The 27054-nt window shown below is 49.7% G+C and overlaps 1 protein-coding gene across 10 annotated transcripts in view; it reads right to left on the reverse strand.

Moving 5' to 3' along the window:
• Nucleotides 1-27054, reverse strand: part of LOC109696566 (disks large-associated protein 2) — a 664364-nt gene that overhangs the window by 20216 nt on the left and 617094 nt on the right. For 9 of the 10 annotated variants that reach the window (XM_074055339.1, XM_074055343.1, XM_074055340.1 and 6 more), the window contains 4 exons: nucleotides 10481-10830; nucleotides 9481-9522; nucleotides 3278-3363; nucleotides 1403-1818 (listed from right to left, as the gene is read on the reverse strand). In XM_074055339.1, coding sequence (XP_073911440.1) covers nucleotides 1403-1818; nucleotides 3278-3363; nucleotides 9481-9522; nucleotides 10481-10830 — 894 coding nt within the window. The remainder of the gene's footprint in view (nucleotides 1-1402; nucleotides 1819-3277; nucleotides 3364-9480; nucleotides 9523-10480; nucleotides 10831-27054) is intronic. The other variant, XM_074055338.1, reaches the window with a different exon arrangement.

Below are 27054 nucleotides of genomic sequence, written 5' to 3' on the forward strand. Positions count from 1 at the left end.
AGTCCCTAACATTTTGCTCTTAATTTCCAGTGGCCCAGCACTGTGACCCTAGTAAAGGGATGCTTTTTGAACCACAGATGCTATCACAGCTGTGGTTCGGGGTAGCGACGCCACATTTTCTAAAACAGCAGAAGAAGGTGGCGTGACATGGGGCAGAGGGGCTGCTGCACAGGGAGGAAGTTCCCAGAAACGGAGACATTTGATCCCTAACTTCAGATGCACAGCTTGACTTTCAATCAGATGCTTGACATTGAGACCTGGCTGCATTGCTATGCCTCGTGTGTTTGGACAGGTACTAAGTTCTCAATACCTCTGATTTCTTTTTTCCTTTTTAAAGGTTTTTGTTGTGGCTGGGTTGCGGTGCAGGAGATGGAATTTAGGTGCTGCTCGTGCTAGGCAAGTGGTCTACCACTGAGCTGCACCTCAGCCCTCAATGCCTTCTTTCTTTGTTGACAATGACGTCCTCTCATCTCCAGATGGTCTCAAATGCAAAGCACTTAGCACAGACCTGGCATATAGTGAGCATTCAGCAAGTCTCTGGAAAAATGAAAGTATCCTTTGAAGATGGAAAATGATAACAATATCTGTGTTATCTTACAAACACAGGAACGAGTGCCAAAGTATTTGTACATTCAAAGAAAGACCAGAGCCTTTTAAGTGTATCCCGAATAGTCCTGATTCAAATGATGTCAGAATAAAATACTATCGACATTTTATGGAGCTGAGACCTAACAAATGTTGTCTCTTTGTGAATCAATCAATCTCTCCCTCTTTCTCTCCGCCTTCCTCCCTCCTTCCTCCTCTACTTCTATCCCCAGCCTGTGGTGACCACGCTCCCCGCTGACTCCATGTCTCAGATAAGTTTCTCCTTCTCAAGCAGAAGGAGGCAGTTGGGGTGCAAGCTGCTGTCCCCCTCTCTGTGGGGAGGCAGAGACCTGGGCAAGCCATGAAGGTCTGGACAGGTCAGTGTTGGGGACACTCAGCTGGGGAGATGTCACAGGTGGCATCCTCACCATGGTGTGGGAGCTGAGCACACTATCTTGGTACTAACTGAGTGACTCTTATGGAGCTACGAATTTCCTGGCATAATGCCAAAGCGAGTTTTGCTAAACATAGACAAAAAGATAAAAGCGTTCCAAATGGAATGTGTCGGAAGTCAAGAGAATTGGTAAGTAGATTCTGAAGAGTGTTAAGCACAGAGCATCACCTATTCCCCATCTACCGAAACAAACAAACCCCGCAGAAGAGGCTGCTAGAGCCTCTCCTGTATTTATGCTGTTCGTGGAGGTGAGTGGACATGAAGCACACTTAGCTTCTCTCCCTCGAACACCGGTGGGTCTCTCCCCATTCACTCAGACATCTGCGTCACTGAGAAATCCCCAGGGCCAGCCTGGGTCCTTACTTTCCTCCGAGAGGTCGTTCTCCTCTGCTTCTCTCTCCATCTCTTTGCACCAGCCTTCCATCCTCTTGGTCTCTGTATGCAGCAGTTTCAAAAACCACGAGCCATCCCTGCGGCATGGGGACATCCTCCCGGTCTCCACTGTCTCCAGGGATGGCTCCAGCCAGGGGTCAGGTGGGGGCAGGGTGGAGGTGTCCACCTGTGTCCTGTAGTCCTCTCTGTAACTGAAGAGGCCTTGGGTCCGCACAGTCCTCACTGCCCCATACTGCGTCGGGGTGCTGGGCTCCGAGTGCCGCTGGAAGGAGGAGCCAAACTGCAGGCCCTTGTCCTCCATGGTGATGTGTCCCGGGAAGCCCTCCAGCTCCAGGTCGGCCTGGACAGCAGCTGTGACGCTGTTGGAACGTTTAAAACGTCCATGCCTGGAAAAGAAAGGAAGAGGGCAGATGGCAGCCTTTTCCTACAGAGAGCTCACGGGACACACCCGAGCCGCAGCACTGAAGACCCAAGGGCAAGGCTGTCATGCTTCTCCAGTCATTACGCTGCTGTCTGAGCAGCTGCCAGTGGCTGAACTTGAACCCGTGCCTAAGTCTCAGAGTCAATGATACCCACTTAGGATTTCAGTGCATTGGATGAATGATGACAGTCACATGTTCAGTGATAGCTCTCTGTCCAGAAATGGTACAAGCCAACTCTGTAAGTCACGTGTGAAACAGAGGAGCTGTGAGTGGCTTTTCTTGTGCGAATGAGTCTGCATCATTCCTTGTGTCTGTGGCTTCCAGATCCCATTTCAAGGCCTGGGTGACTTCCCTATCGGGATAACTTAGCTCTCACCCCCAAAATAAGCTTGACTCAGGCAGGTGTTGCAAGAACGTCTCCATTGAAAATATTAAAGTGCCACCCGTTTCCACACGGCTGGTTACAAGCTCATAAAATCAGAGCCTGAGATGTCTGGGTGAGAGCCCTTTTGTGTAAGGTATGCATGAGTCTGCATGTGTGTAGTGGGTGTGTTTGTGTCCCTGTGTGTGTGTGTGTGTGTATGGTGTGTCTGTGTCTGTGTGGATGCATGCCTGTGACCCTCAGTGCTGACCTTATGCTTAGCTCTACTGGCCCACAGACAGGCACAGCTGTGTGTGAGGCTGGGAACGTAGTGGCCGCTTACATCCTTTGCTGGTGACACAGGGACAAGAGAACACCCTGGCAGAAGATATGCAGGCTCCCTGAGGTCTGCTTGGAAGCTCAGAAAGCTATTAGCTCTTGTTCTGAATTTCTTTGCCATCAAAATCTTTGTAGACTGGGTTCTGAAACCCCTGGGAGGGCTGTACCTGTGCACAGCACCCACCTAGGGCCCACTGCAGTGAGCTGAAGTGCTCTCGGTGAAGTCTGTCTTATGCAATTGACATATATATATATATATATATATATTCCTTAGATACAAAATAAAGCTGTCATTCTGCCTTTGTTACCTTGTAACGAAACAACACCACTCTAAGGGATGTCTCTCTGTGTTTTATATTTTTAAGTAGTGCATTTGAAGGGTGACAATTCCATGACACAGCTGACAACTGCTTCTCTCTTTCTCTCTCTCTCTGCTCTGTGTCTATCTCCATGTCTGTCTGTCTCTCTCTTTGCTTTTAGCACTACAAGGTGAGACACACATTTGCTCCACCCTCAGCCTGTCTTTTTCTTCTTTGGATAAAGGACTTTGACTTCAGCACCGTCAGCCACACTGCTTTCACAGGTAGAAAATTACTTGAACGATACAAACGGCAAAGTGGGAGTGGACGGCCCTGTGTCATGAACCGCGTGACCTGCTGGAGGCTAAGGTGGCCGGCGTGTAGCGGGCGGCTTGGGGACGGGAGCTTGTAGGGGCTGAGTTACCGCTTTTCGTCCTCCACTTGCACGCCGACTGAGTGGTACTCGCGCAGGCCGTGGCTCTCTGTGTCGGAGTCTGTGGCTGTTTCCACCTAATTCAACACAGAACATCTCATTTTAGAGCTGAAACATGGGAGCTAGGCCGGGGGCTTTTTTTTTGTTATTTTTGTTGTTTGTTCATTAGCTATAATTAATTATGCATTTGTTCAATTAATGCAGAATGCACTTGACCCAGCAGCATCACAGACAGAGGGAGATGCACTCACGTTGGTGTGATTAGGCCGCTACTGGGTTCCATCAAATTTTACATAACTACTTGAACTCCAGGCTGCACTTCAGTCTACTAAACATATGCAAATAAAATTGCTCAGTTCAGCTCAGGCAAAAAACAGGTTTTGCTGGACTGCATTATTACGGGACTTAGAAGCTCTTATCACACCCTGCAGTGAAGAGAGGAGGGGCGCGAGAACCAAGCATGGCTAACGACAACAGAGAAGCCTGTTCGTAGAATGTACTGATGGCTGCATCCACACACAGACATGGGAAGGGAGCTGAGCACCCACGGAGACACAGAGGAGGCTCTGCCTGTGCAGCATGCGGAATGTCCCACTGCTGCTGGACCGTCAGCAGGCAGGGGCGGGTGAGAGCAGAAACCCAGTGTCCTATGGGCTCCTCACTGTGGCCACATTGGTCAGAAGCCCCCCCAACCCACCCCCCCGAATCACCCACAGGTGCTAATGGTCACCAGCCACATAAAGTTATCACACGCACGAGGACATTCTAGCACTGAACACTTTCCAAAAAAAAAAAAGGAGAAAAACCCTGGCAAGTCTCAGTAGGAAAAGTCTGGGTAACGGAGGTTAGTGAGGCTCCAAGTTCCTTCCAGCTGCTGCTCTGTTCCTTTCTTGATCTTACCTAAGACGTCTGCAGGACCTGACCCCAAATGGAAATGTTGCAGCTGAGGGTTGTTTTTTTTTGGCGGGGGTGGGGAATGGTGGTACTTGGGTTTGAACGCAGGGCTTTGCGCTTGCTAGGCAGGTGCTGTACCACTTGAGTCACATCCCCAACCTAATTTTTAAAACACATTTTGTTTTCCTACCACTCATTTTCAGGAGAAAGTGCACACCATGAAACAAGCATGGTGGCACTGTCTCCCTGGCCTGGGGACAGAGCTGAGTCCAGATTTCAGCTGTTATCTGCAGTTTTCCTGTGCCAGGCTCTGTAAACAGTGCCACTCTGCTGTGGCAGGACCTGAGCACGGTCACCATGCACTTAACTTATGTGCCAGGCCCTGGCTTTGTGTGGCTGCACTGTGACTCGTCATCACACACTGGTGCTCCTTGACGCACCAACGGCTGTGGAACTAGAGAAGGTCAGTGACTTGCCCAGGGGCGTCCAGCTTCTTTGGGCAATGCCAGAATCCTTGCCCGTCTCTCTGGCTTCAGAACCTTGCTCTGCACCTGTCCTCTGTGGTCACAGGTAACACAGAGCTCCTGTCCCTCTACTGAGCTGGGGGAGGGCCGGAGACTCACTGATGGTTCTGGAGACGTGTGCAGAGCTGGACCTAATTAGGACATAATCTGACAGCTGGCAGAAGAAATGATCCAAGGACTGTAGAAAGGACACGCTGGACAGAATGGTCATGGCCCATTGTATCTTGCTGGACGTAACATGGATATTAATACTTTGTAACAAAGATCACAATAGAAGTGAATGTATTTAAAATTCCATGCCTGGACACATGTTGCTGTCTTGAGTTGTTTTAACGGAGTATTATTCCATTTTATGGACATGACTTAGTTTATTTATTTTTGGTGGTACTGGGGTTTGAACTCAGGACCTCAAGCTTGCTAGGCGCTCCAGCACTTGCTTAGATGACAATCTTCCTATTTACGCTTCTCAGGTAGCTGGGATGACAGGCATGCACAACCATGCCTAGCTTGTTGATTGAGATGGGGTCTTGCTAACCCTTTTCCCCAGGATGGCCTTGAATCTCAATCCTCCTGTTCTCCATCTCTGGAGTAGCTGGGATTACAGACGTGGGTCACAGCTCCCAGCATAATGTAATTTATTTAACTGGTGTCCAGTGGAGGGATGCTTTTGTTATCTCTAGTTTTTTTTGTCACTATCAACGAGGCTATGGTGAACACACACCCGTACTTGCACAAACTTTGTGAAGATAGTCACGGGATGCCTGGTTGCTGGGTCAGTTTTGCTGTGGCCACATTTGATGGAGGTGTGAGTGTGTACACTAGGTTCCTACATGCAATTTTAGGGAGATTTTGTAATGAAAAGGGCACAGATTTGCATCATAAGTGTTGAGAATCTGTGACTAACCTCTTCCAGCCTGAAGAAAGCATCTTAAATTTAGACACACGTGCGGGGTCTTCACCATACCATGACTTTTAAGGTGAAATACGGGGAAAGAGGGGCCGACAGAGTGCAATTATGATTTGCTCATGGCACAGGACACCTGCGGTCATTTCAGCGATGGTTAACAAGCAATGACACGAAGGTGCCTTTGATGTAATGGTGACAAATGGTGACAAATGGTGTCAGATGGGCCGGTATCGAGAGCACAGTGTTAGGAGATGTGCGTGCACACACGACACACGTCCGCAGACGGTAATGTCCTGTACACCGCCAAAGAATACGACGAGCACACGCGGAATATCCCTTCCTCTCTTTAGTTCTTCGAATTGTCTCTAATACAATTTGGTTGTTTTTATAATGAATTAGGAAAACAAAGCTTTGGGGCCCGTCGGGTTCAGCTTGGTGCGGGCAGCACGGTGGTGGAGTCTTACACTTTGTTGACTTTTGCTTCCTTGCGTAGAAATGTGGAAACACCTCTTGTGACAGAGGTCGTGTCTCAGAGGCTCGGTCTGCAGCAGACCCTGTCCCCTCCACTTTTAGGACCGTTAGGCTAACCCTACATGCACGCGGATATGAAGTGAAAGAACATCGGATGAGTTGTGCAAATGCTTCTGAGAAGAACGGAGCTGTCTCTGCACCGCAGGATTTGCTAGTTCCAGAAATCCTGGGGGAGAAGCCTTTGCTGAGGCAGAAGACAAGACGGAGTGCTTGTCCCTGTGTGCGCAGTGGGAAGGGAGCTCCAGGTAGTCTTCTCCTGAACAAATTCGGGCTACAAGTGGGGTGAATTTAAAACGCTTTAAAACCGTGTGTGTCAACTTCCACAAGATCCACTGGTGTGGAAGGGAAGATGAGTCACTAAAATCACTGTGTAAATGAACTGGTGAGAAGCAGAAGCCATGTTTGCAGGGTCTCATCAGTGGCGAAGACACATAAACAAGCGATTACGGGGTGACCCACAGAACTCTTCAGAGAAGGGACTCACAGGACCGGCCACTCATGACCCTCGCCGGGCCCTGTTGACAGGGACTTTGAAGACAGGGGCAGGGAGGGCACCTGTGCACACCATCTGTTTAAGAAACAAGGAACTTGGTGGGACTGGTTTGTGTCTGTGTGTGTGCATATGTGCACACTTGCTGGTGTGCCTGTGTCTCTGTATGCATGTGTACACATGTGCAGGTGTATGTGTGCCTGTGTCTCTGTGTTTGAGCATGTGTGAGGGTGAGTCCAGGGCTGGCAGTAGGAGGTACTCACCTTCTGCCAGAGCGCTGATCTGAAATCTTTGCTCTCCAACCAAGCCCTTTTAGCTCCACCTTCGAAGCCTTCCAAAGAGCAAGGTGGGTAGGTTTTTAGAGGTACTGGGGGATTGAACTCAGGGTCTAATGCTTGATAGACAGGCACCCTACTACTTGAGCCACTCTGCCAAGTCGCGCATGTTGCTTCTGATGCAAACTTGTTCTGCTTCCCTCAGGGACCAATTCCACTTCCAAGGGTTACATATGATTTTCCTGCCCTCATGCCGAGAGGTTTGGGGATCCAGCAGGAGCGAGAGTGAGAGTAGGTGGGGCGGGGGCCTGGAGACACGAGACAGCTGGGCAGGGCTGTCTCAGTAGGACATTCAGTAGACGTTGCCACAAAGCCTTCCCAAGGCTGTCCCCCACTCTCACAGCCATGGTGGACACGGGTGGTGATTGTAACCACCGGAGAGGTGCACCCAGAGCGTGGGACCTGCAGCGTCAGGGCACACATCCACCCAAAAATGAAAACCTCTGCACAGGAGACACACCACAAACTGCTAAAAACAGAAAAACACAGTGATGAAGATGGAAGGAAGGACAACTACGAATCCAGTTCACACGACCTGTTTAGGAGCTCAGGTGATGTGACCAGTGCTTTTCCTCATCCCAGGCCTGGTCTGTGAGCTTCCGGCTCCCTGCTCTCTGCAGAGGCACCCGGCCTGCAAGTCCAGAGCTCCGGTGGCCCTGTCTGCGTTTCCCCGAGGCTGGCCTCACACTGGCATCCGGCCATTTGAGGAACAGGCTCGTGCCTCACCTGGGCTGGGCAGGCAGGGAGGATTCAGTGGCAGGTGTGGCCAGGTGAGACGCTCTCTGGACATCACACTGGACAGAGCCCAGGAGGCTCAATTCAGCTCCTGAATTTGTCACTTTGAGCCTTGGCTCCACAAGCCAGTGGGTCACGTAGTGCGTTCCACAGTAGGAACAGCCTTTGTAACATGCAGACCGTCTGTATTCAGGCAGCTCTGCCGAGCTTCCCCAGGGAGCCACGCTTGTGAGAAATGGGTCAGCGTCAGGGTCAGGGCCAGGGAGAGGCAGGTGGGAAGCATATGTTCTGGACACGCTGCTGGCTGCCCTTCTTTGCATGCTGCAGGACAGAGGACGCCTGCTCCAGGTTCCAGAGCGGGCGGTGCATTTGTCCCTGCAGGTCATGTGAGGAGAGGCAGGCTCCAGGCTCAGAAGGGCTCTACAATTTCAGCTTTTTTCTGGCCACAGTGTGGCGTGGGGTGAGGGCTGAGGGATGTCACCTCCTGGGCTTTGCTTATGGTCTTGGCACTCCTGGCTGTGTACCCTGAGGCAAGTCACTTACCCTCCCTGGGCATATAGGGTCACTATGAGGATTGATGGGTGCACAGCAGTCGGACGCAAAGCAACATGTGCACAAGTTTATTTGCTCACTCATTTCCACTTTGTGTTTTGCCTTTGGTCCCTGGGTATCTACAGATAACCTTTCACCTGCTAAAACATCCACTCTCTGTCTTTGTTCTGTATTCTTTGAGTTGGTACCTAGTCTTAGCTCTAATTTCTTTGGCTATTTTTTTTTAAACCCTGACACTGGAGTTTCTTAGACTACATTTTCTCTTTAGCTTTTCAACTGACTTCATTTGGACCATTAGAAGGTTACTAGCTGACATAACACCTTTTTCCTACCGCTGTGAAAGACAGTGAATGAGTTACCCCCTGAGACCCTCGCATTCACACGTACCTCCACCACGTACCACCACCCCCATCGCTCACTCACTTATCCCACATTTACCGAGCGCTCACTATGTGCCAGGCTCTGTGCTAGGTGCTGGGGTGCCAAGAGGCAGAGGCGCAGAGCGGCCTTTGCAGAACACACGGTGTGGGAGGTTGGTGTCCAGGAAGCTCCAGGAGGCTCCGGCATGGACGGAGCTCTGGAAGGGAGGCAGCAGGGGCCAGAGAAGCAAAAGGAGCAGATGGAAGCCAAAACTCAGGCAGGACTCAGCGCATGTAACTGAGTGCAGGTGCAGGAGTCTTGTTGTGTGGTGAGGCAGGCATGGCAGAGTGCAAGTACAGGCATGGCAGAGTCTCAGGTAAGGCTGAGGCCAGGTGTGGGACGCCTGCTGTGGGGAGGAGGCAGGAGATGGTGTTGACTTTGTAGCATGATTAACTCCATGGGTTCTGAAATCTCACCTTCTACTTTCAGCTGAGGGCAGCCCTCTCCCCTGGTATAGGCGGGCTGGAGGACATAATGGGTGAGAAAACCAGAGAGGACTAAGTGAAGTGTGGACCTCAGAGCCTCTGTCACAGATGTGGCCAGTCGGAGGGGTGGCAGATGCCCTACATACTCCCACTTTTGCCAGCTAGGATCCTGTGGAGCCTGGGCTGTGTGACCCCGCCTGTCCTTATCACAGGGGCCATTGGGCAGGACCCCAGTTCTGCACAACAGTGTGGAGCACCCAGCAGAGTGCCTGGGACATACAGCCAGGACAGAGAGGTGACGAGCAGTTGTATGAAGGATCCAAAAGAGGGAGAGAAGATGGAATTCATGCGTACATGGCTTTGGGGACATTTGGTACTTACATCTGACCTTGGGTATGGTTGATGTTCTGGGAATTCAGAATCCTAAACAAAACAATGAAGCCACAGTGTGGAGACCTGGTCCCGGGACCCAGGCCAGCGGGCCAACTCCCCCCATGAGTTGTCCTGTCCCCGCCACACCTGAGAGGCACGGTGCCCCTCACTGCCAGCTTCCCGTACAACCTCCCTGTGGGGGTCGGGTGTATCCTGTCCTGCTGTCCACAGGCTGAACAGGGCAGCAAAGGAAGCAAGAGGTGAACCGTGTCAGCAAAGGCCTCGGGCAGCAACCCCGTGTCATGAGGTCTTGAAAGGACATCAGTGGGAGACAAGACCCACTGTTCTGGATTAAGAGCACCTCTTTGCAACTCACCAAGTGGGGGAAGGAATGAAAGGGCCAGCTGGCCGCTACTCTGCTTACAGGAGGGTAGGTTGTGGCCACACCCACAGCTTAGGGAGATGTCTGGGCCCTCACTGGACAGTGGGTCACCCTGTGTGGTGTGAAATCACAAGGTGTGGCATTTGTGACCAGAGGCCTCTGGCACAGCCAGCAGTCTGGGGCCTGGCACAGTGCACCCCTGCCCCAGTGTGTGTCCCCTCAACTTGGTGGACCATGACTCCCTCTTCCTTCTGCCTCTTTATTCCAAGAACCCTTTTGGGAACTGAAAAGCTTTTGAAAATCCAGCTTGGACAGAAAACCACCCTTCTCAGGCATCCAAATAACATCCACTTCACACTGTCTACCTGGCGCTGATCCCCAGAAAATGCACGCCAGATGGAGTGCGTGGGGTGGTGGCAGCAGGTGTGAGCCAGGTCTCTTGGGGTCCCGCCCTGGGGCCCATCTCACCCGGTGAGTGTCCAACCCCATCCCTGCACTGGCAGGAGGTGCCCTCAGCTTTTAGGGCTCTGCTGTGGACTGCAGCCAGTAGTAAGGACCCAGGGCCATGGTTTGAGTTTTGACTTATTCTATGCAGGGCATCAGCATGGGGTGCTCAGGGGAGGCTACCTGGACCCCGATGGAGGAGCAGCGGCTCTTGAGCAGCTCCTCGGCCTTGGACACCAGGATCGCCTTGTCACTGGTCCGCGTGGAGCTGCTCTGGCTGTCCGCGGCGTGACGCTGGGCCGCGGCTGTTTCCAGAGCAAGATTCATTGCCTTGTTACTGTCCAAACTGTCCGTGGAGTTGTAGATGCTACGGCTGTCCTGGGGCCACGGGGACATCCTCTGAGCACGGCTCTCCTGGTAGGCGTCCTGGGTGGACTCGGTGCTGCTCTGGGCTGTCACCGAGATCAGAGGCTTGGAGGTGGTCCGCGGAGGCACCGGTGGGGGTGTCTTCTTGTAGCTGGCATAGGAGACAGCTGCAAGAGAAAGAAGGCCAGTCAGTGGCACTGACCTCCATCGCCCTCTGGTCCACAGCCTACCCTCCATAGAGTAAGTCCACTCCTGGACATCCAGCCTAGGAAAAGAATGTGAAATATGGGCAAAACCCTTGATGTTCAAAGACATCTACATAGATAGATCTGTAGCAGTGGAAGATTATGAAAGCACCCCAAAATCCAGCAACAGAGACACAATTAAGCAACGCTGGTCTCAGTAGGCAGAATGTGTCATCACCACTGTCTGCTCTGATTCCTGATACAGGTCTAGACAGGAGGTTGGGAAACCCGATGGCCGAGAACCATGGCTTAGATATTGATAGGGACTCCCATCCTGGTTGGGGACACCTGCCTAACAAGTGTGAGGCCCTGAGTTCAAACACCAGTACTGCTCTCCCCACAAAGGAATTATCCTGGACTGCTGATGTTAACAGAATGGCTTGCGATACACAGTAGGGCCTTGCTGACCTGCAGATCCCAAAGATCACAGAAAAATGGCAGCCCCAGTCTGACCATTCAAGGCCAAGCACTGCCTCACCCGACATGTGGGAGTTGGTGACACAGCCCAGTCTCTGAAAGTTAACAACATATCGACCTAGCTTTCCAGGACTGAGCACCCCCATGTCTGTAGACCCCGGTGAAAACTTCGGGTTTTGACACTTACAGTGCAGAGGCCTCTCTTCAGGCACTTCTGCTTTTCGTTTGTTTTGTTTTGCATTAGTGTAAACCTGTTCCCGCTTAGGTCTCCTCTATGTCCATACTTGAACTCTTTCTCCAGTGAGGCCAACAACTTTCTGGCCCTAGGAGCCAGTGACCTGAATAAAGGGACATTGCCACTTTAAGTAAAAATCCTAAACCCCTCAGAGACAAAGATGGGAAATACACACAGGGAAAAGACACAGTTGACAGGACAAATGTTAATCAAGGTTATTGTTCAGAGACAATATTGACATTTGTCTGTATTTTTAAATGCCCTTATAATGAATATCTGTTATTTTATAATAGAGAATACATCCAACATCAGAAAACTGTTTGCTTCCCCATAAGTGCGTGTTTACAGGGATGCATAGCAAAGGGCACCTGGTTATGAGTCCCTCCTGGGGCAAGGCCAGCCTCACCTTGGGCCCTCGCCAGCCACTTCTCCTAAACCTGCATTGCATGGGGATCCACACTATTCGTGGCACAATCCATCAATCAAAGAGAAATGAGTGCCTTTGGAGGTGGACATTGCTTTGGATCTCCTTCGCAATCTTTCAGTGACCCGTGGGCTGCCTTTGCCAGGACCTGGCATTGCTTTTTGTTCCAGTGGAGACAGATCCTCGAGTGCTCTGGTCTGAGCCGTTTTCCTTCACAGCCAGTCACGTTCCCTTTCTGAAAAGGCAGAACTGAAGGACATCAGGCTCCTTCCCCACGGGGTAAAGCACGCAATTGAAGGCCACTTTGAATCCCACAGCTAGAGCTGTGACGTGAGCACCTCCTGGAGCATTTTTCAGTGCCTCTCCAAGGACAGACTGAGAACAGCAACTTCAAGGACGTGTGGACACTGCTGGAGGGTCACCGGGCTGCTGTCACGTGAGGACAGCTTGTGACTCCTCACGGGATCCGTGAGGACTTCAGCTCACGTTCCTGTTCCTTACCTCAACTCCAGTTGCCTTTTAGTCTGTGGGAATGGGCTTGCCTAACAAGGAAAGCCTCAAATGTTATGCTGACCGTGCCATATGGTCTGAGTTGAAGGCATACAAATTGCATATTAAAATTGATGATGGGGGGACTTTTCAAAAAGAACCTTGGGAAGAGAGTCATGACACAAACTGGGGTAGGTTAATGGATGTCTGTTACAACCAGATGCTGCACTAGAGAAACATCTGAGTTTTTCCTACTGTGAATCCATCTCTTATGGAACGTTATTGAACCCAACGATGTTTGAGGTGTCATTTTGGGAGACTCAGAGATGTCCCAGGTAACATTCCAACGTGTCCAGCTTCCCCAGCCCACCATGCAACTTTTTCAACAATTGCTACCTTTTACAACAACCCCGAGACTCATATTCTCAGGCTGTCTCCACCCCAAGCTCCCTCAGTCAGAAAGCACATGTCACCGTTCGCAGCACCGTTTTCTGTCTGTGACATGAACAGCACCCTTGGAGCTGGCCTCGACTCTCCCTCGCCCCACAGCCAGTCCATTCTCAAATGTGACAGATAATGTGTGTGGTGCCTTGTCTGCTGCTGTCTTCCCCTGTCCTATAGCTGGAGGTCCTAGAACAGCCACCATCCTGCCCCAGCTCCGACCCTCACTTAGTCACTTGGTCCTACAGGGAGCTCACTTCGGCCTCTCTCTGAAGCCTGTGTCACTGTCTTCTCATGCCATGCCTTCCTCTGTTTTTCCTCTATCTCTAGTCCACATCTGACGAGAGCCATCCCCCGCCCCGGGGCTTGTGCTCCCTCTTCTTTGGTGACCATCATTTGCTGGACTCTGGGCTCTTTCGGTCTTGGGACAGTAACTTTGGGCCCTCCACCCAGCATAATGAAGACTGATCAAGCTTCAGCTACTGCTGAAGTCCCAGTAGCCTTTCAGTGCAGCCAAGGTCACTCAGCAGGACCCAGAGGAAGCCTGGGGCTCTACTTCAACCACAGGGCTACTGAACAGGCTCACTGTGCTACAGCATCGGGACCCAGTGAAAGGAGAGCTGTGGCCTCGAAAGGTGAGCTCTGGCCATAGGAAAATCTACGAATTGGTTTGTGCTTCTCAAGCAATAATCAAAGGTGTTGTTAAGCTGGTTTTAAATGTGTGTAGGAGAATGCAGAAGCAAAGGCTGAGGGTGTCAGCATACCCAAGCCTGGAGTATGGGTCCAATGCCTCCAGAGCTATGAAGTCAAGATCCCTGGGGACAGCCTGAGACCACCATGTATGGGGCCTGTGCCCAGACATCTGGTCTGGGTTCTGATTGGATTGGAGCTCATGCAGAAGGAGGGCTGTGGTGTAGACCTGTGACCTGCATTAGTGGTACTGGCTCCACCTATAGGGCCCATATGGGCTTTTCAAGGGTGTCAGCCTCACTAGAAAGGCAAGGCTGGAGAGATGAGGCCACATTGACTCAAGCCCCATGGTGCATGTGCACACAGCTGCACTAAACACGCGTGTCAGCTGTAGCAATTTCCGGGCTCTGATCCTGTCTCTCACCTGGTACCCGAGTGGGATTTGGGTGCAGCAGACAGTGTGCAGGGGGCTGGGTTGTAGCCCGGTTTCGACTCACTGTGTATTCAGTGATCAGAGACAGCCCTGGCAGCACCCAGTCACACTGCAGTCTACACTGTGGTCAGAGTCGTCAATCTCAGAGTACATTCTGCTAGGATCTGACACCCCGGCCCCAGTGTGCTCCGCACATTGGCTCAATGTGCTCAACTTAGAGGTGGACATGAAAGCAAAGCGTGCACGTCAGAGCCCAGGAGATGTGGGAAAGAGGGGCTTGGGGAAGGAAGTTTTCACAGCACATGGACCTTGTCTTTTCTTTGAAGGTTGGGAAGGTGCGTGGGCAGTGCAGAGGGGGACATGGCCTGTCCACCAGACATGCTGATGTGGTCACATCTGTGCATCTGGTGCCTGATGCTGAAAACACCACCTGTGTGGAATGGGAGCTCCATCCCAGTGACCAGCAGTGGTCCATGGAAGACCACCCTCTGTTTCACAGATGCTATGAATTGCACCTTGGCTTTCTCAGTGGTCTGAGACCTCCCTTTGGGGCTGGATGACTGGTACATTGACCTTCTGGGGACTTCAGCCTCATCACCTCCTTCCTTCATGTGCCACTGACTTTCCTCCAATTGTTTCTTTTCTGGGAGAAATATCAAATGACTGCTCTCTCTTCCCCTAAATGGAACAAGGTGCTCTAATGTTCAGACTCTGCTTTGACGTCTTATTATTTTAACCTCTTGAGTAGATGGTGGTATTTGTTCCACATCTTAAAGTCACTGCAGTTGAATCACAGTGACAGAATCTTAGATTGCAGAGAAGTCACAACTGTTAGATCAAACCTAAGGTTTTATAGAGGGTTCTTGGAGAGCTCTTTCACCAGAACCTTCAGAAAGGCAAGTTTCACATACTGCCCTTCTTGTTCTATTAGGGCTGAACTGAATCTCCATGGCTTCGGACATAAAATGATGTGATCACATGACCGTGGGACATTATCTCCTTCCCATCCCTACATGTTCATCCGCATCCATTGTCAAGTTCTCAGAAGGTTTGCCATCACAACAGTGGTCACCTAAAGCCTCTTGTGGTCTCTGTCCTCAGTGACCAAGAAGAATAAATACCACTAGCAACCAGGAACTTGGCCCCAGGCCTTTATTTCTTCAGAGATCATTACTGCATGTTTACTCATGAGATACAGTTATGAGAAAGAAAGTCACTGTCACAGCCACACCGAATACACACAGAGGCAGCCACGGTGGCTCATGAGCACCTGTTACCTGGCAGGTGCCCCGGAGTGCCCTGCAACTGGGCCTCAGAGAGCCTTGTGAGGCACACAGTGTCGTATCTCCATTTCATGGACAAGACAATGGAGGTTCAAATGGGTTTAAACATTTTCCCGACATCAGCCAGCAAATAAAGGGTAGAATTGGGAAAGAGATGAAATATACCCATGTCCTGTAATCCAGTTACTGAATGGTTTAGCTTTTGATTGTTTCTCAAGAATCATGAGAGTCACCTGTGAATCATTGGGTAAGGACAGCTCTCTGTGTAGTGTCTTCCCTCCTGAGTACATTAAATTATACTATTCAAGATGGAAGGAACCACACGTGTGATAAACTTGAGAAATTTCTATTAACCCTGCATGGAACTGAAAGCTTTGATGCTTAAAGGAAACTGTGCTCACTCAGGTGAACTAGGTCCTTCTTCCCTGCTGGAGCTGAAAGGGCATGGCAGGAAGAGGAATGCAAAAGCCAGGTCTCCAGGACTTATTAGGGTTGAGCTCATCCCTTTTAAAAACTGAAGAAACCCCTGGAAGCCCTGGCCGTGAAAGACTGTCAGGCAGGGAGGTGGCAGTGCCGAGGAGCTGAGAATGGGAGCCGTCACAGCAGCCGGCAGGGGTGGCAGAGAGAAGGGGGGGGGGAGTGAAGACCAGCACCCCCCAGGCAGCCTGAAGACACACACATTTGCCATGATTCTACCAGAAAGGCTGGACTGCCCTGTCCAATGGCACAGCCAGTAGGTGATGTGAATTACCTGACCTAAAATATCTCAAGATCTAAAATGCAGTCAGTGCTCAGCAACTCTTTCAGAGTACCTGTCTCACCTGCCAGCAGCCAGGTGTGGCCACAGCTCCTGCCTCAGAAAGCCTCTGGGCACCTGCTGTATGAAGGCAGCACAGATCCTCCTGTCTGCTCAGTACACGACATAAAACAAGTGCAAATCTACGGGATGTTCTGAGGGTCTTCTAAGTGCTGAACTAGCACAGGTGTTGGGGGAGAATCTGGAGCGACACATTTTATCAGAAATAAGCTCAGTGGAAGAAAATGGGGCATTCGCCCCAATCCTCAGTTCCATGTGACCTTGAGTGATCTTAAGAGTGATGTCACTGCTGCCCGTGATGGCTCCTCACTGGCCCACTCACTAGCTGCAATCCTAGACACCGTTTCTGAATCCAAACCTTAAAAGTCATTTGCAAGCCAACAAGGCGATTTAAAAGTTGGCACCTGTGATGTGAGGCACAAATACGCAATCAAGGTGCGTCATTCTATGTAAGAACAACGCTTCAATCCATCTCACTCTCTTAATTAGAACTTCAAGTACGGCAGCAGGAAAGAAATTACAGTAATCAGTCCATAAATGTCTAAATGAGGGAGTGAGTCCTGCAGAAGCCAAACTTTGAAGGCAAAAGATTCAACATCAAAGATTATAGACACTTTGACACTTTAATTAATGTTAGTCTCCAAACATAAGTGTAAATCAAATGGGACAGGAAAATCACATCCCATAGGCTACACAAAATGGCTTCCCCAAAGTTACAAAAAATGATGTAGCCCCACAAGTTCTAAGGCCACATTGAGGATCAGCAGCAGAGATGTCTATTTGGAACGTGTTAATGAGCAAGAAATTATAGTCTAACCACCACTTAGCATCCCATAGACAGTGACATAAAGCGATGACAGCTGTTTCACTCTCCAAGACACTTCCTGTTTTCATTTTAAACATTTAAAGATCACATTACTCCGTAAGAGCTTGTATTTTCTGAGGAAAAGCTGAGAATGAACCAACTTTTAGCGATGCCAAGTGTCTCGTAAGTTTCTTACTGCAGAACTCTGAATATGAACAGGGCCAGGTGACCCGAGAAGGGACCTTGCTGCCTGTGACAACACTCAGGGAACTGTCTGGTGTTCAAGGACAAGGCAAAATGAAAAAGTGCGGGCAGCAAGTCTTGGTTTCCTCCCTGATCAGTTCCCTCACAGAAACAGATCAATAACTGTGACACACTGGCAGCCACTGGTGACATTGATGGAAGTCTTGAGCTGTTATGCTATATGCACCTGCTGCGTCTCCACAGTGTGTTTGTGCATGCACGCTTAGCTTTACTTGGGACATTTAGTTGTGAACGAAGACGATACTAAAGTTGTACCAGAATTATGTTTTGGTCACTGAGATTTGGAGGGGGGTCTAATTCTGCCTGGTGTTTGCCTTGAGATTGAAAGAGTTGATTTCACCTGTGTCTTCCTCCAGCAAGGGGTGCAAAACGGTGGACCCAGGTAGGTTAATGTATCTGGAGTTTCTTACTGATGTCTCTTTGTTTAAGGAGGAGAAAAATAACCTTCCATAAAATTTAATTTAAAAAATAAAGCCTAAGTTTCTGGAAAGGGTAGGAAAAGTATGTACTTCTGACTTACTGATGCTTCAGAGCGAAATGAATGCATCCTAATTGTTGTCTGCTTCTCCTATAAGGGTTGGTGAGAAAGTTGGAAGGCCTCCAAGCCCACTGGACTGCAGTGTCACCTTATCAAGGTGACTAGAGTAAGAAGAAAAACACAGGTATTGATCCCCTATGACACAGGCCAACCATGTTGAATTGCTTTCTTCCCTCCTCATTGTGACTGGGCAGACGGCCCAGTTCAGCTGTGCCAATCAATCTGTGTCCTTGGTTGCTCAGAGCCTCTGTGAATCAATAAACACCTCCAAGTTGAGCTGGCCAACTTGGAGACCAGCAGGTGGGTGGCCACTGGAGAGAATGCGGGTGTGGGGGCTCGATTTGGGCACCCAGCCTGCTGTGGGCAGGGAAGGGTCACAGTTGCCTTGCACAGTCACATGAACACCAAGACAAAAGCTGCACTAACCTAAAGTGTTCTTGTAATGGGCCCGTTCGTTGCACTTCTGCTGTGCCCTGTGTGTCAAAGTCTCTGAGCACTAAGGAGTGCTTCTGACAGGTGGGAAGGCTCCCTGCACACTGCGTAGCTAGGATATCAAGGCTCTCACTGGCTGGCCATGGACGCCTGGACAGGAGGAGGCAGCAGACTGAGGACTATGGTTGTGCCTCCACCTGGAGACGGGTGTCTGGACCGATGACACATGGGCCAAAGCTTGGATTTACTGTGCTGTTCAGAGAGACTCACAGCTCTCTGGTTTGTCAGCTGGCTGCCTGACTGAATTCCGTCATATTCCATATTCTTTGTTTAAAAAGAAAAGCTGCTCCTAACTCCAGGAACTGGGGAGTTGAATGATGCAAATTCCATAATGAACCGTCAAGAAGTTTGCACACACCCCATGAAGGCCTGGTGTGTCACTTAAAAAGCCTCAATATGTATGGATGGACTGCACCATGCTGGGTGCCACTGATATGACATGGCAGGAACTTTATTTCCTTCCCTTCTCCTCTTCCCCTTTCCTTCCCTTCTCTCCTCTCCTTCTTCTTCCCTCAACTCAGAAAAATCGTTTGGAAAGCCAACTGACAATGGTACCCTCAGTTTATGGAACGGAAAGACAGAGATACCCCTTTTCATCCATTCCTTGACACATTCATCTGTTAATTGTTTTCATGAAAGAAACAAAGATTTGCTAAGTGCCAAACGTGTGTCTGCCACACACTGTTCCAGGAACCTTGAGTGTAGCAGCAAGAACTTTAGTGCTTAAAAGAGTGGAAGAGTCAGAGAGTCAATAGAGTCAGTTAGTAAACTCTGGATCACAAAATGAGGGACACTCTGGACTCAAGACAGAGTCTGGGTACAGCTTTGTTGAAATCCTCTGGAGGGCATCCCAACACCAGGGTTGCAGTCCACCTTCCTGCTTCACTCGATACTCATCGAGCGCATGGTTAATGGGATCACTAAAGAAAGAAACACGTGACTCTCTCATTCTACATCTACCTGTTAGTGGAAGTATGACTAGGGAAAGCCACTTAAATTCTCAAGGGAAAAAGAGCTGTGGGCAAACAGGGCTTTACAGAATGAGCTATGTTGACCTGCTGGGCCTACTATAAGCTGTCTGGACTTTGTGATCAGTTTTGTCTCATCCAAAGCTTAATGGCTAATAGCCTTCTGGCCAGAAGTGGTGTTAGCTTGCCCTGGGGTGGTCACATGCAGGACAGTATCCATTCTTTTTTTTTTTTTTCTTTTTTCAGTTACCAAATTTACTTCTGATTAGCTTAAATCCAGATCAAGAATAAAGACAGCCTTTCCTGTGGTAGGGAGGCTGCCTTGCAAAGCAACCATCTGCCCGTGATCCTGAGCACACAGGAGTTCCGTGGCCCATTCTGTATCCGGCTGACGGAACTGAGTTAAATGTTTGTGCAACTGGCAGACAAGCTACTGAGAAAGTCCACGAGCTTCGTGGCTCACCTGGAGCTGCCCCGGGCAGGAGTGGGACAGCTGTTACAGGGCATTTTCTAGGAGGGGTGCTTTCCTGTCTGCCTCATGGCCATTCCTGTTGCCCTAGCTGTGGGAGAAGCAGTCGGTGGCTTCCTGTGTTACACAATGTGCCATTTGCTTAGTTCTGACTGTCAACAAGGGAAGCCGGGAGACTGCCTCACCCATGGAGCCAGGGCAGAGGTGGCTCTCTGAATGACCCCCAGGGTTCTGAACACCTGAGGGAGGTGACCACACTGTGGTGACAGGTGCCTCGCTCCTGCTGACCTGAGGAGCAGCCAGGAAGACAGTGCTGTGTGATCTAATGGGCCAAGACTTGTGTCCTTCACAACTCTGGCTTCAATCTTGGCCTAGCTTCTGAGACACAGAAAGTTGGGGAGGAAAAAATATGGGATTGAGTGATGGAGAAAGAAAAGCCCATCATTTCCAGGGCCTGAATTGAAAAGATGAGTTGTTTCTCTGTTAGCAAATGCTCTCTATGTGACCCCAAAATTACACCAAGTGGGGATTTTCTCCGTCACAGATGAAGGAGGAGTATACGTGAAGCTCTAGCAATGGATCTTATGGCCTTGCTTTCTGCAGTAACTCTGTTCTGGGAATCTTCTGCAAAGCACCCAGAGCTGCTCCTTCAACCACCCAGCATCCAAAGTAATCCAGGTTGGCCAAGCTGAGTACAGATCACGTACATCTGTCAGGACATAGCCTCAGCCTGCACAGAGGAAGGCCTGGGAGATAACGCCTGGGTTCTTATAGTTAAAACGCAAACTCTAGACTCATCCTATAAATAATACAGAAGAGAAAGGAATTTTGACCATTTTATGGATCATAGAACAATTTGTAATAATCCAACGTTAATTAGCATGAAGGATTAACTGTCACCTAGCAAGTATGAACATAGAAGCTTCTGAGTGTGACTATTCATCCATTCGCCTGTGTGTCTGGAGCTAGCTTCCAAATCTAATTCAGATTGTGTCTTTTCACTTTATAAAGTGTCTCTTCAGTGTCTTACAGACATTAGGCCCTAAATAAATATTTGTGGATTTAATTCCATTGGCTGTGTGATTGATTACAATGGCAGGGGAGCAATGGCCTGCCATAGATCAATAAACTCAAAGGAAAATGTCAGTTTCTATGAGAGAAGGAGATGAAGGCGAAGCTGACAGCTTGAAGAACTGGAAAATGAACTTGTCCACATTCATGAAGTGAGTTTTCTGCAGGAGCTGCATGCACCTGCTGTGGCCTCCATCAACAATGACCCCTGAGTTGCTTTGACCGGTGAGTCTCCCTCCTCTGTATCTGTATCTGTGCTCATGGTAACATTCATTATCGATTGGTTTATTCCTCCTATCTCTTTCCTACATGGATTCCAAAATAAGTAAATAAATAAGTGAATGAATGGACAGAGCTACCAATATTAGCCACGATGAATCCATTGTCAAAGGGTTCCTATGTTTAAGAGCGCAGCATGGTCCTATCTTTTTTTTTTTTTTTTTTGCGGTACTGGGGTTTGAACTCAAGGCCTACACCTTGAGCCACTCCACCAGCCCTTTTTTTTTTTTTTTGGTGATGAGTTTTTTCGAGATAGGGTCTCACAAACTATTTTTCCGGGCTGGTTTCGAACCGTGATCCTCCCGATCTCTGCCTCCTGAGTAGCTGGGATTACAGACGTGAGCCACTGGTGCGGGGCCAGCATGGTCCTATCTTTACGACTACATTAGGAAGGAGTAAACCCAGCATAACTGTGTGTTTTGTTCCTTTCTGTACAATCATTTCCTTCCCACGTGCTGTTTCAACCTTCTTTCCTGTCTGAAATTAGTAAGAGCAATACAAATTGCACAACCCAAATCCCTAAACCATAAACCAAGTTCACCATATGTATATTTGGCAGCCTATGTTTTTGGTGTTTGAAAAGGAGCTGAAAGACTAATTTCAGGGTAATCAGTCTCATTCAATTCTTGCTTCAATCTTGGAAACATTAAATTAGCTAAACACATTTCATCTTTTAGCCCAAAACCCTCACCGAAAGTCAATAATAAACAGTTGGCACACTGGATGTTGGGTCTGAGCAGCTTGGGTGGCTCTGAGACGCTTTTCCTCACTTTAAAGAATATTTTTGAAGCCAGGTTTTGTGGTACATTCTTTAATCCCAGTGTTTGGGAGGCTGAGCCAGGAGGATTGCGAGTTCGAGTCCAGCCTGGGCTATATAGTGAGACCCTGTCTCAAAAACAAATAATACTTCTGAAGCATATGCTTAGCGTTTGGATTGCTTGAGTTTTAGAGAAAGGCAGCTCACTCAAATTCAATTTATATGCCTAAATAATTATCACCTTTCCAGAGAATTTGAAGAGTGACAGATATGAATTTGTGAGCAGCGGGGCCACTATGGAGCTCTGATCAGAAGTCACAGAATAAGCAGGCCATGGCCGTGCTGGGGAACCTGCCCTTGATCTCCACGCAGACGAGTCTCTGTGGGGTGATTCTTATTTTCCCACACCCTTCCCATTTCTAGTGGGCTCAGGGTCCCTCTTCTCAGAGTTCCTTGGTTGGGAAAGCCACTCCAGGAGGACCTCCCAGCTGGTGAAGCCCAGACTCCATAGGGAGATTGCTGGGAGGGCATGGAGGGAGGGGAGACAGCCTGTGGCAAGGTGGCAGCAGGGACAGGATCTGCTGGTGTCAGTGCCTGCTCCTGTCCTGACGCCTCACTTGCAGATTCAGCAGACTCTGAGGGCCTCACACAGAGGAGACCTCAACATCCTTGGGCGGCCAGTGGTTTAGACCAGGGATTTTCTGGAGCTCCAGGTGCCGTGGTGGCTCTGGGTGCCCCTTGGATTCCTGAGACCGAATATGCTGTTATAGAAGGAAGTGGGGGCCAGGACTTGGAGTTGGAATCGAGTTGATTAAAAGGAAATAAATACATGTGCTGTTCCTCGCATAGCATGGTCACAGGCCACATAGATGTCAAGTGAAGAATGCAGTGAGCAGCCTGGGTCAGTCCTGTGCGAAGAAAGTCTCCCCAAAGAGAAAAGGAAAGCACCCCTGGATGTCTGAGATGACCGCTGAGCACAATGGGTTTACGTATATGAGTACTGAAGCACTCTAGCTTAGTGCCAAGCTTGCTGCACGTGTGATCAGACGTGCTATTCACCAAACTTCCTAGTCAGTCACCAGCATGTGACAAAGCCTTACTGAGCCCTGCTTTGCTCGGGTGTGCAGAAAAGTTAGTCTCAACTCATCTGGTCACCTCTGAACACGTGCCCTCGGTCAATACTATGTCCTTTGACTCCATTGAGCTGCTTCACGGGTGGACTGCTCCTGTCCTCAGTCTGGTCTGCAGTAAGACACATTTGGCAGTGAGTTCACGAGGACCAGCAGGTACCTCACTGTGTGGCGCATGGTGCTGGAGGCCTTCGATGCAATGCTACAACTCGTTCCCATGCCGGAGGACGCATAGGAAAGACCAGAATGACTCTGACACTGACATCAGGGTCTAGAAAAACCCTAACAATGCAAATAGTTCAAATACTTGAAAACTGAGACTTAGTGTGGCTCCAAGGGTCACCTTTCTCTTTAGAGTGGAGGACGAAGACAGAGGCCTAGCCAGAGGACAGTAGCTGGTGCATCTTCAAAGCATGGTGAGCTCTGACATGTTGACACACAGCTGGGGCCCCCGTCCAGATGTCAAGCTCTCTTGGGTTTGCTTATGGGGTCAGAGCACGTTTTGCTATCACATCTACAGTTGGAGGAAACTGAAAGTTGAAGTTCACAGCAATGAAGTGCAATGAAGATCTACTTTTACTCCACCTGCTTGCATCTCCTGGGTTCATGAAGATGCTGGGGTCCCTCTGAGGTCTGTGGACTCAGGCTGGGCCGTTGTCAGAGGCTAGAGAGCTGGTCTGCAGATCTACGTGGTCACCCTAGAGAGTCTGTATTCCCAAGGCCACCGCCAGAGGAGCTGCTGTCTGAAGCCTGGTACCATGGACAGACGCTGGCCCTCCTCTGTGACCACTCACTCTGCTCCTGAGCTTTGGCCTCTGGGCTGATGGATATTGGCTCTCCCAGCTCACCCTGGTGTCCTCGTGCCCTCAGCTCCATGCACTGCTGACAGCTGTTAACAAGCAGCCACCAGCCGGGACTTTGCCGGGGTGACTGAGTGCAGACTCCGGCAGGAACCGGGCCCTGAGTCCTGCGTGGAGTTCTGTAAATGCTGGGCATGTGGGAGGGGATTTGGAAGACAGGACCCGGGTTTCACTCCAGAGCAAAGCTTCAGCAGAGGATCCATGGAACCCGTGGAATCCATCAGTCCCAGCAGCTTCTAAGAACTAAGTGACCCCAGGACCTCAGAGATGCCCTGGACACACGTGGGGAATTTTGGACTGACTTCTGTGCAGAGTTGTTGCTTTCAGTTTTCTTGACTTGTTGTGGATTTATGCTGCTGTGCAGGGCGGGAGACATGGTTTTGGTGGAAGTTCTGATTTTCTGAGAGCATAGAGGAGACCTGGAATGCACAGAGGGCTCTGATCTCACACGGGGGTCTGGCATCCTCTCCTGGGTTTGATTTCACATCATTAGGTGACCTTGAACTTACAATAATGGTCAGCCCAATTTGTCTAGAAGAGAAGTGGGTCCCCATGGGTCAGTTTAGGAAGACCTCGTTCACGTATATACTCACCCAGTATTTATCGACAACAAATCATGTTAGAGTCCCTCATACCCAGCCATGTCCACGTCTTGGTCCCTGGAACCTGGGACCATGTCACTTGGTGTGGCAGAAGAGATGGCGTGGGTGTGACTGGAGATGGAGGCTGGGCTGCCTGGCTTACCTGCTGGGTCAGTGCCATCATTACTTGAGGGAGGCAGGAGGATGAGGACAGAGGTGATAAATGGAAGCAGAGACCTGCGACGTGGCCAGAAGCTGCAGAAGGCAGGAGACACCTGAGGTTGAAGAGGCAGGAGGGACCCTATGGTTCTTTTTGGAGCCAGTGTCTGAATGTAGCTTGACACCCACCTGAGACATCTGAGGCCTATCACTGCACACGATAGATCTGCAGGGCTTTAAGCCACAAGGTTCATGGTTATTTGTGAAAACAGCCCATATGGGATGGGTGCACCTGCTGTTTGAGGCCTCCTCAGTCCCAGAATCCCAAAGCTGTCCCAGAGGTCACACAGGGAGAGACTGGACTTGGCCCAGGTTGGTGTGGGTGGGATCCATACTGTTCCTCAGAGAAGGGCTGCATGGCCCAGGGCCTCTCCACTGCCTCTTGGACTTCTGTTCACATTGCCAGAGTTCAGCAGCAATCTTCTGCCTTGTGCTATGACATGGGTGCTGAGGTTGTTCTTGCTGTCCTGTTGTCTCCCTGTGTTGTCCTTCTGTATGTCTCTGACAAATCTCTTCCTGTAAGGCATCAGTCCTCTTGGGTGAGGGCCAACCTAGTGACTGCATTTTAACTTAATCACCTCCGGGAAAGCCCTCTCCAAATGCAGCCACACATGGAGGTCCTGGAGATTAGGGCATCAGCACAGGAATTGCGTAAGTCACGACTCAGTGGGTAACACCCTCTTCTGCTCGATGTCCTCCAGTGAGTGCCAAGCTGTGTGGGTCAGAATACAGGCCAGGCCCAGGCTCTCAGCAGTTATTGTGCTTCCTGCTACAACATACTTCTCTATCCGGGGCCCTGGAGGACTGGCTCAGGACTTCTGGGTCTCAGAACACAGCAGTCTTTCCTGACTCTAGACTCCATGCTGCCTTCCTCTCTCTCTCTTCACACACGCACACACGCACACACGCACACACACACGCACGCAATTGGTGGTACTGGTGCCTGAACTCAGGGCCTCATGCTTGCTAGGTATGCATTCTACGCTTTGAACCATGCCTCCAGCCCTTTTTTGCTCTGCTTATTTTGGAGATAGGGTCTTACATTTTTCCCAGGCTGGCCTGGACTACGACCCTCCTATTTTATGCTTCCTGCCGATGCTGGAATGATAGGTGTGCACCACCATACCTGGCCATTGGTTGAGATGGGAATCTCACTAACTTTTTGCTCGGGCTGGCCTTGAATTTGGATTCTCCTGATCTCAACCTCCCAAGTAGTTAGGATTATTAGGGTGTGAGCCATCAGTGCCCACCTCCGTCTATCTGTTTTTTACGACTTGAAGTAAAAAGTGTCCACATCCAGGTGTGGCTTTTTCTGTTAAAGTTCCTTGTTCATTTGTTTAGACAGATATTTAGGGCTTTTCTCCACCTCACTGGGAAGGTCACAGCTGTGGTTTGGGAAGTTGTGAGTTTGGGGCGGGGTGGTCACAACACCCTCACCAACAACTTCTAGGTCAGCAACTTGGCACATCTGTAAAGTCCTGTCATTAGGATGGTGAAGGATTTGGCAAAGAAGTGAAATTTAAAGACAGAAACAACATCATAGCATTAAAAACCCCACTCAGTCTAGCATTCAAGCAGCAGAGACAGACTTTTCTCCCGTGTGTTAGCAGTGGCCTGTCTTGGGGCATATGTACCCTGAAAGACAAGTTGTCACAGAAATACAGACGACGAAGCAGCGTCAAGCCACCCTGCTCCTCTGACTTCTTTGCGTGGCTTCCCTAGGTCTGATGGCTTCCAGAATCAACCATGACACATGTCGAGAGGATTTCTGACCCAGAGAAAAGTTGTTATGATCTAATTTTATACAGTTTTTCTCCACAGCATTTATAATATTCTTTTCCTAGAAAGAGGGGGGGCGGTGCACATTTAGACAAGTAAATCTGCCCGATACATCATTTCACAGAGGAGAAAGAACCCGAGTGTGAAATGAAAGTTAGATGTTTTCAAATCCACTTCACTGTGGGAAGGACACCAATCAACAGCACGGCGTTCTGTAGTGAAGGGAGCTGTGGGAGGGAGCACTTGGGAGCTGGGCCCGCTCCTGCCTGGGCTCCCCGGAGGCCAGACCGTGGGGTTTGCTTAGTGAGACAGGCGACCTCCGGCCCAGACAGGCGCAGCCACCAGCAACACCCACCTGTCAGTGCTCAGGAAAGTGTTTAAAAATTCTTAGTAAATCTGTCATGCATCCATCTGATATTTACTATTATAGGAACATTAAAATTATATACCTACATGTTTACAAAGTGAGACAATCTTAGAAGAATGCCAATTTTGTCTTTCAAGTCTGCACAAAGAAACATGTTTAATGAGTCTCAGTCTTCAAAACAATCACTGCGGGGCGTTTTTGAAAATAACATTTTGGATTTTTTTTTCTTTTCAAGTCGGGGGTTTGAACTCAGGGCGTCAGGCTTGGTAGGCGGGCGCTCTACCACTTGGAGCCACTCCACCAGCCCCTGGATTTATTTTCAAGGGCTGGTTTTAGAG

The sequence above is a fragment of the Castor canadensis genome, chromosome 14, assembly GCF_047511655.1.
Source record: "Castor canadensis chromosome 14, mCasCan1.hap1v2, whole genome shotgun sequence".
Lineage (NCBI taxonomy): Eukaryota > Metazoa > Chordata > Mammalia > Rodentia > Castoridae > Castor > Castor canadensis.